The sequence below is a fragment of the Poecilia latipinna genome, unplaced genomic scaffold (genome assembly GCF_001443285.1).
Source record: "Poecilia latipinna isolate Pla-1442-1.1 unplaced genomic scaffold, P_latipinna-1.0 Scaffold323, whole genome shotgun sequence".
NCBI lineage: Eukaryota > Metazoa > Chordata > Actinopteri > Cyprinodontiformes > Poeciliidae > Poecilia > Poecilia latipinna.
The window spans coordinates 351,439-361,435 of NW_015112939.1; the positions used below are offsets into that span (position 1 = coordinate 351,439).

The 9,997-nt window shown below is 38.0% G+C and overlaps 1 protein-coding gene across 1 annotated transcript in view; it reads left to right on the forward strand.

Annotated features, from left to right (window-relative positions):
- LOC106949082 (steroid hormone receptor ERR2-like) overlaps nucleotides 1-7,811 on the forward strand; it is a 42,819-nt gene extending 35,008 nt beyond the window's left edge. Inside the window, exons 6-7 of the mRNA XM_015035100.1 lie at nucleotides 3,215-3,484; nucleotides 7,200-7,811. Coding sequence (XP_014890586.1) covers nucleotides 3,215-3,484; nucleotides 7,200-7,444 — 515 coding nt within the window. The 3' untranslated portion in view covers nucleotides 7,445-7,811. The remainder of the gene's footprint in view (nucleotides 1-3,214; nucleotides 3,485-7,199) is intronic.
- Nucleotides 7,812-9,997: the final 2,186 nt, after the last annotated feature.

The window sequence follows — 9,997 nt, forward strand, 5'->3', positions numbered from 1 at the left end:
TTGCTCAATATTGTGTCATGTTTAGTCAAACGGCAGTAAATCAGTAGCTTGGAATATTGATATTTCATCAGGGGATTCACCCACCACAGCAACACTTAACTCTGCCCACACCTGAAGCTCCAGGGTGACCCAAACGGAGTCAGGAAGTCTTTCCGTGTCTTTGGTAAATTGACTGCATACAATGAACGGTGAGGAATGATGGAGAAAATGAAAAGATTGCTGAAAAGAGAGTCGGCTCTCTTCAGAAGGTTTTGGTGATGGCAGAGATTGTTGACAATTTTTAAGTAGAGGGGAAAAAAATCCTAGTCCCGGGAACTCTGGATCGATTCAAAATACCCAAAAATGTATTTTACTCTGCTCAATTTTTTGTAAATTTAAATGGTGAATAATTCTTTTATATGTTTTTTTTTTTTTTTTTTTATTATGAACAAGCTAGGCAACTAAGCTATTCTTAAACTGGTAATGTAGGTTACAAAATTTGATGCTTTAATATAAACTGATGCAATCTAATACAGAACCTTATAGAATTGTTTTAAATTTCTTTACACTGTCTTTTCCTTTTCTCAGTCATAATTTAAACAGAATCTTTAAGCAGTATGAAAAAAAAAAAAAATTGGCTTCTGAATCAAAAATCGACTTTGACTTGAAAATTGTTTCTGAATGTGACCCTGGAAATCAGAATCAAATTGAATCGCTAGACACTGAAAGAGTCACATGCATTACTTTCTCAAAGTTTAGTTTTTTTTGTTGTTGTTTTTTTTACATTTTGTATGTGTCAAATTTCATCCCACCTTGCTTAAATAAACTAGAAATCGGTGGAATTAATTTTTCAAAGCAAACCATCGACTCAAAACTCTAAATTAATACGTACATATTTATACAAAAAAATCTTTACTTGTAAAAGAAAAGCATAATTTCTCTTTTGTTTTCACATGGATCTTTGTTCAGCTCCATTTTACCCTGAGATTGCTGAATAAAATCCATTAACTGAGACTTGTAAGTCCCAATCCTTCTAAGAGATGGCCGAGCACCTAAACTAACAAATCAGGAGAAGAGAGTACTAATCACTGAAACCATGTAGAGGACACAGCAGATGCGTGGAAGAGGATGCTCCGATCAGTTAAGTGGAAATCTAACGTTTTGTGGCCTACATGCAAAGCACTTTACCTCACCTCGAAAGCACTACATGTCCAGCAAAAAGCACGGTGGCGGCAGCATCCGTCTGGGGGGAATGTTAAAAGCTGGATAAGGCTTGAGGCTGAGGCGAAGGGTCAGGACAAAAACCAGACGCCCATCTACAGATACAGTGGAATGTTTTAGATAAATAGTGTATAATGCGTTTGAGTGGCCTAGTCAAATGCCTGGTTTGGAAACTTGATATCCAGAGATGTTCTGCGTCAAGCTAACAAAGAAGAATCCATCTCCCTCAGATGACTTACAGCTGTAACTGCAGCAAAATGTAGTTCCACGAAGCTAGAGCTTCGGGGATCGAGATGAACCTTTTCTTTTAGGACAAAAATGTGAAATTAATGTACAATTTTCCTTCCTTTTCATGTTTTACACAATTCCATACGTAGCACGAGAAATCATAACGAAATACCGCAAAGTTTGTGGTTGTAATACGGCACAATGTAAAGTAGTTAAGCAGTACTTTTGCAAGACACTGTAGTTCCCCCTCCCCCCGCTAAGACATGTACCGGATGTCCTCCATCAGCTGTCTGTTTGTCAGATCTGAGGCTTGGATCGATGGCCCTTTCGCATTTGGTGGACTGATTACAATCTACTAATCAATGGCACCCCCAGCACTCTTTTCTCTCCACCTCATTCTGCCTCTTTCCATCGTCCCTCTATTTGCTTGATAAGAGCCGTTGGGAGGGCCTCTTTTTAGTCAGCCTGACGGACTCTGATCCATACCAGTTCAGATTTAGGTAAGCAGCGTTGTTGCTTCAATGGCCTGTAATCACTTCCCTATTTTCCATCAAGTATGGTGAATGGCATTGTGACTCCGGGAGCCTTTTCAGCTGTCTGTCCGTCTGTCTGTCTGTCTGCCCTTGCGACGAGGTGAGCGTGAAAGCCGGAGGAGAGAGTTGACGGGTCGACCTCGACGTCGGCCTGAATCGCCGCTTTGAGTTCAGAAGGTCGAACACTTAGTGAACAAAGGATTGTTTTATTATGGTTTACTGCGAGGACTAACCCGTCTCTAATAATTGTTATAAGCTCTGTATAAATTATGAAGTTAATGACTAAATTTGTTTCTAAGCCAGTTAATTCAAGTTCAACAAATTCACCTGAATGCATTTTGTGTTTCCGCAGTTTAGTGCATCTCACCTTTTGAGCGGTTATGGCAACTAGGCTAACACCAACAGTGTTAGCCTAGGGAAATGGGGAAAATGGGGAAAACTTTTCTATTCCATGTTAGCATATTTACATTTCCTCTATAATAATTATTAATATCCCTGAGTAGTTTCATTGTCACACTCTTTTTAACATTTCCTTTACTAGCATTTTGATATGTTTTACATTTAAATTTTAACCATTATTTTACCAATAATTCCCTTGATATAAAATCTCTTTTTCGAGGGAGACTTTGAGCTACTGACTGAACATTTTTGTAATAACCTTTTTTATTATTATTATTATTATTATTATTACTTGTTTTATGTTATTTAAACTTTCTGAGAAACGTCATTCAAGGTTTTGATTCAGTGTACACAATAATAATTACTTTTATAATTGTCACTTTTTGACTGGAATTATTGAAACACATGTACTTTTTGGTGATATTGTAATTTATTAAGATCCCCCTGTATGTAGCGGTGGTGACACAAACCACAAAACTCCTTCTCTTTTGGACCAGTGATTTGGTCGTTATTGGAAACTATAACGTCCTCTCTGCTTTACGGTTCTTTGCAGGAGAGTTTGCTCTGACTTATCGCCTCTCCCGTCCTTATGCACTAAAGGTCTGGCTGATGATGGCTGAATAGTTCTGGCTCACGTTTCAAAGGCCTTTACATTTGACAGATTTATATTCCACCCTTAAGCCAACACATATAGCAATCGGCCTGTTTCAAGTCGTTCTCCTCTGGGGATTGTACAGTGATTATAGTCCATAAAACGTACAGAGGTTTCAAGTTTGGCTAAAACCTGATTTTACAAGCCTGGAAAGAAAACATAAGTGTTACAAATCTTTTTTTTTTTTTTTTTTTTCCAATAGGTTTTTCTACACTGTCCCTGGCAGATCAAATGAGTCTCCTGCAGAGCGCCTGGATGGAGATCCTGGTGCTGAGCATTGTGTTTCGCTCGCTCCCCTGCGAGGACGAGATTGTATATGCAGAGGACTATGTGGTAGACGAGGAGCAGGCGAGGATCTCGGGCCTGCTGGATCTTCACGTCGCCATCCTGCCGCTGGTGCGACGCTACAAGAAGCTGCGCATGGAGAAGGAGGAGTTTGTCACACTCAAAGCTATCGCGCTTGCCAACTCTGGTAAGGTTCAATCTCTTTAGCCCTAAAGGGACTTATTGCAAATTAAATGTAGAGAAAGGTGATTAGGTTTTCACACAAATCACACAAAACTACAATGCAACCAAAGAAAAAACATATAAGTGCATTTTATAAGACAGACAAAATAAAATAGTACAAACAAACAAAAAAGTTGCACAAAGTCTTGCACTCTGCTCATCTTTTGGTGCCAATGCTAATTGTTTGCCACTGGTAGAAAAGTAGACTTAAAAAGTTTGTTTTAATTTTAAAATCAGCTTTTGTGGAGTTTTTTTTTTTTTCATCATTATTTTAAACTGTTTCATAATATTTTGCTAAATCTTTTGTTTGTCTTGCCAAACCTCTTCATGGCAGGGGCTCTAGACTTTGCTCTAAGCTGGAAATAGATTTTTTTGCCACATAAGCTTATTAAGACACTGATTTAGTTGCATTCAGATATACATTCACATTTGTGACTACAACATTTAAAAATGTTAAAAAGTTCAATTGGTTTTATTCATTTTACATTTGTCCATGACAAATGATGGCCACAAAATCTAAGCCTGGAAAATAATTAAATTCAATAAAATATAATTCTAGAAACTATTTGAGTTCATAAGATTCTTCGTTCATCTCTACATTAGAGGTCTTGAATCCACAGATGAGATCTAAAACAAATTAAGAATGTTGGCATTTAATTAAACAAAGAATTTCAGCAAAAAAAAAAAAAAATGTCAAGACCTGATGTATTTCTCGTGAAGCCATCAGTTTCAAGTTTCAAGATAACAGCTCCCTGATAAGAGTAAAGGTCAGAGATTTTTTTCCCCCATTTATCGCAAGTGTGCATGTGCAGCTTCATGTTCATTTTGTGACTGTCGACGCGCTCTCATTCCCTCCATCTCCATCACAGTGGCTGCCAGCGCGGCTCAGCCGAGGGAGATATATTTAGCATTTCATTAGAAAAACAGGGGCTGTCAATAAAATGTGTTAAGTGGAGTGGAATGAGCGTCGGGGAGCGACGGGCCTCGTTTGTTCCAATGTGAAGATGCTGCGCCCGTATCGACAGTTTGCTTTTCATGAGGCTGGGCCTGTCCCCCACTAATCAATGGCTGTTAGGAGTCTTTTCTCCTGCCTGACTGAAAAATGAAAAAAGATGCTGAGCCCAGAGCTTTGCTCATCTGATTGCAAACACTCCACGGGAGCAAAAGAGGGGGGCTGGAAAGGCAGGGATTGGAAACGTAAGGGAGAAGTGTGGGAGAGGAAAGACCTGGGGTTGAGCGGGAGGCTCAGTGAGGGCAATAGGGCAACTTTGGCTCGTTTGAACAAAGTCCCGCGGAGCTTCGGCTTCGCTGGTCCGGAGGGTGTGACAGCTGTGGAAATTCATGGCCATTGATTTTGTAATTAGCAAAGTATCGACAAGATTGACGCCAGGCTGCTGACGGATTACACGGAAATTGTTTCTTCAAAGTTAGTTTTGCATGCCGGCCGGTACCGCCTTAAATAACTCCACATATAAACACATTTGAACACATTTTCAATAGCTTCACAGACACACACATCTTACCATGCCGCCAAATCAGGATCAGATCAGTATTAACATGAAGGTTTCAAACAAAGACTGCTGGAACACATGTGCGGTCCACATAGCCTAGTTAATTTCCCAAGATAGAAATGCAATTTACACAGAAGGCGACTGGTAAAAGAGACTTAATCAGTCAGTTAGGAACATAATTAGCCTTGTACTTTCCCTTTTTTCTTCCTCATTTACATGTTTATACACGGTCTTAACTTCACTCCCTAAATTCATGACACATAGCCGATCCAATTCCCTCACTCGTCATCTAGCAGACATGTTCGGCTTCACTTTTGAGATGATATGACACTGAGGAAAACTGTTTTTTCTGTCTATGGATAGGCAAATAGGCTAGACCCGACATACTACGCTTGTCTACTAAAACCCTGCGTCAGCTCGTCCTTTTTAAGGACGACTATGCTTTTTTTTTTTTATTCCATCGTCTAGAGTTATACATAGAGAGGAATTTAAAAAAAAAAGTCTCAACTGGTTTTATTTTAGAGCCTATATATAAGGGGGCCAACTGCTCTTTCTTATGGAAATGAAGGCCATCTGCCACCATCATTCAGATGAACGATATCCTTGTAATGCAGCCATCTGAATTCATTAGCAAAATGGGGGGATGTACACCGTACTGCGTGCTACCAAAAAGAAATGAATCTTTCTCCTTTACCACTGTATATTTATTCCGACCTGCGGTGCACGTCTCTCTCCCCTGAGCCTCGGCCACGCACAGGCATTTATTTAAGGAGCATCATTAACTACTAACAAGAGAAAAGCTCTCTCCAAAATTGCATGTCTGCATTTACAAGCTGTGGAATGTAAAACCAGCTGCAAAACAGGTAGGCGCAGCTGCATATTTGTGTTCCGTTGCACACGACAAAAACATACTTTATTGTCACTGAATCCATTTTTAAATAGCTTTGTAGCAATGAGGGGCTACGCTAATTTATATTAATGTATCAAAATCTGATCAGTCTCAACCTCTTTCCTAATTAGGGAGCAGGTTTGTCATATATTTTGAAGAAGAAAGGAATAGGTCTTGTATATTTATTGCAATTTTATTCAGCTTAGAACTATATATTATTAGTATTCACACAAGGTGTACTTCCTAATGATTTGATTAAGTAAAAGGAAACGGGGTTAGACAGACACTAAGTAATTTTACAGACTGTTACATGGTAAAGAGGAAAGAAATTGGAATAGGAAATACACTTTCAAATTATTGTCTAAGTTAATTAAAAGTCTAAAGTGTATTGCAAAAGTCTACCGTTCTCTCTGTGTATGAAGAGTATTTTTGCGATGTACCTTTGCTTTTACACCTAGAAGTATTTTTCTTAGGAATTCAAAGAATGTCGGGATTTCCTTTGCCAGAACCAGAACATGAGAGAGCACAAGAGTTAGCACTATAGTAAAAGTGAATAACTTTGGGTAGAAAGAGGCTGTTTACTTCCCCCAAAACAACAAGTGTTTCTGCTTCCTACTGGCACCTAACTCTCTCTCTCAAGGCTGCAAAGAGATTTACTGTTTTGTTTTGTTTTTTGGTGGGGGGAGGTTGCCCTGGGTTGTTTTATGATTTGATTATTCCTCACTTTGGATCTGAGACCAAAGGAATTTCAAATCCAAATTAACAGGCTAAGCTGACTTCTGTCTCTTTAGTTAAAGGGTAATCAAATAGCCATTTGAAGGAGACTTTGAAATATTTTTAGTCATCCAAAGAGCTTTTAATCTAAGCAGCATAGTAAGGTCTTAAAATCATCTATATCTGGAAGATTATATGATGCAATTTATAGAGAAGATGTTATTTTGACCAGATTTGAAGTCATTACAAAAATCAGATTTTGTCATGACTGGCATTTTTAAAAAGTGTGATCAAGTAGCTAAACGTGTGGAAGGTTAAAGTTGGTGTTTTAGTGTACAGGACAGCTTTAAAATATGACAAAACACAAGAAGCACAATATTATAAAATTACATTTACGATTTCTTTAGTTACAGAACTGTAGTGAAACTTTAACGTTGCACATTTCAAGAAATTAAACCCCCAAATATTCTGCTGCTATAAATGTTCTAATGAAGTTTAGTCTCTTCCTCGCATCACATGTACCTCTTTCTTCATCTTTTCTCTCCACGCCCCTCCTCTTGCTCCAGACTCCATGCACATAGAGAGCGTCGAAGCCGTCCAAAGGCTCCAAGACTCTCTCCATGAGGCTCTGCAGGACTACGAGGGATCCCAGCACCCAGAGGACCCCCGACGGGCAGGCAAGCTGCTGATGACCCTGCCTCTGCTCCGTCAAACCGCCACAAAGGCTGTTCAGCACTTCTACAGCATTAAAATGCAGGGCAAAGTTCCCATGCACAAACTATTCCTCGAGATGTTGGAGGCCAAGGCTTGACACCTGGAGCAGCTGCATCATTCAGTCAGAGACGAGCAACGGCCCATGAGAAATAAAGGTGGAGTGCCAATTAACAGCCAAAGGATGACACTTGGGCTCTGAAGTCATTTTACCTATTAAAATAATAGCAAAACTTGAAAAAGGAAAAAAAAAAGACTTGGAATAGTTTTAAAGAGGGTGACTTTAAATTTGACACAAACGGGATGATGATAATGTATATAGAGGTGTACAGAAATCAGGCAACTGCGGTCTTGTTATAACCAGAGACCCATTGCTCTATATCACTTGAGTCTTCTGTGAATTTGTTTCTTATTTTTGTTTTAATCTCAACATGAAAAAGTGATAATATAAAGAACTGTACAGCAACGTAGCCATACTTTGTGTCCCAGTTTCTCCTCTTTTCTTATCTCACTTGTTCCAGCACTAGACTCGAACTGGTCGTCATTTACACGTACTGTAAATTTTGTGAAGCCTCACCGGGTGGAAGGAAGAATTGTTTAAGATCCTTTCTAAACTTATCATCAAAGACAGTAACTTCCACGTAATTACCTCATAGTTGCTTCATTGAACTGATATTTTAATCCGATCGGTCGGTCAAATGACAGAGGTCAGTCAGCTATCTTTTCTTACTAAAGGTGTGTCTGAATTGTTCACTCGTTCAAATTACTATCCACTTCAGAGTGAGAGTTCAACATTTAGCAATAAGTTTTAAATGCTCAAACTGGAATTTCATCCACTTTGTATTGCAGTGGAAATTAGTAACATGCAACAGGCTTATTATGTACAGTTTAACACTAAACTCTTCACTAAATTGACGTTAGTGCACTGCGCCCTGAGTGGACAGAGCACGCTTATTACTCGTCAAAATGCCAATATTAGCATTCCAATGCTAACATTCACACCTAATGACTGCAAAATGTGCTGAAATTCTGAAATTTTGAAGGATTTTCCTAATTTAGTTATTGCACACGTTTGTGGATATGAGAGATTAAAAATAGCCATGAACTTGACTCAATAATTGGCTTTTTATTATGAGTTTGAAGAGCAGACAGTGGAATTGGTCAGCAAGCAGACTAATCTAGTAGTAGACTACTGTTTTTGAAGTTTGCTGCAGTGGAAAGACAACATAAAGGCATTCCGTGCTCCTCTTTTGTAAATTGTACTGAATTCCCAAGTTTTTTGAAAACTTCAAGCTCATATGCTCTAAATCCTCATTTGTTTTGTGTTTTTTTTTATAAATCGAAAAAATATCAACATACGCCAAAAATGCTTGGAGGATCGTGAAGTAATTTTTGTGAGGTAAATGTGAAACTTTTCTTGCAAAATCTAAACAAAAGACTTATTATAATTTAAAACGTATAAAACCCAGCTGCATTTCATCCAAGCATAACTTTCCAATGGAAAGTTTCCAAACTGTATATTTCTTACAAATCTGAAAAATGTTGCATAAGTGTACGTGAAAACCAATGACGATGTCATAGCTTTTAATGAATAATACAACTTTTGTGTACTGAAGCTACTGTTAACTGTTAATAGTCTATGTTTGAGCAACCTGTCAGTGTTGTGGAAATATTCCAAAATGTACACTGTATTCTCATAATCACTAGTTGACACCACAAAATTGGTGACAGAACGAGTGAACATTTCATTCGCAGCAGAAAAGTTTGCACTTATGATTAATGTGACACAAAATGGGTACTGGCTACTGTTTAGTCATTTTTAGGAAACCGCACTTCTTTTTGTGCTGACACTGGAAACTAAACATGCTGTGAAACCAACTCAACAATGATAAGCTATATCTTGTACTGATGAAAGTGTATTTTATTTTATTTTATTTTATTTTTATTTTTTTTCAAAAATCATGTAATTATCAACCGATACAACAGGAGGGTCATGCTGTAGATACCAACTTTGTGAGGATTTTAGGTGCTTGTTTGATGCTATGCTAGTTTTTAAGGCTTTTAATTTTAGACAGCATTGTAATTGGTCCCATTTATTTATAGAAGTATTGTATTTTTAGTTCCATCTGTATTTGTTTAACTCAGAAACTTGGTGTCACTGATATTGATTTTGCCTTGAAGCTCTTTAGCCGTCATCTGATGAGGCTAAAATTTGGCAGAAGCTTTCAGAGAAGCTACCAAACATCAAAATGGCAAACTTATTACATTTGGTCTTCTGTGCAAGTAATTGTTTTACTTCAATACTTTTTGATTCATTGAGGTGAAAGTGTGTTCTCACTCGAACTGCTATTAATCTGAATTGTTTTTTCTAGCTTAGGTAATATGGCGAATTGAAGGAAAGTCACATTTTGTTTAGTAAATCCTGGAATTAGCATCCAAGTAAAACATTCAGCAGCTAGACTTCTTGACTTTTCTGGGGGTGGGGGGGTTACAGTTTTTTTTATTTGTTTGTTTTGGATTGTTTTTTTTTTTTTTGTTTTTTTGTTTTATTTGTTTTTCTTTTTCAATTTTACCACAACCAGTGGTCTTGGGGGGGGGGGGGGGGGGGGGTTTTTTTTTTTTTTTTTTTTTTTTTACTACCAAAAAAAACAAC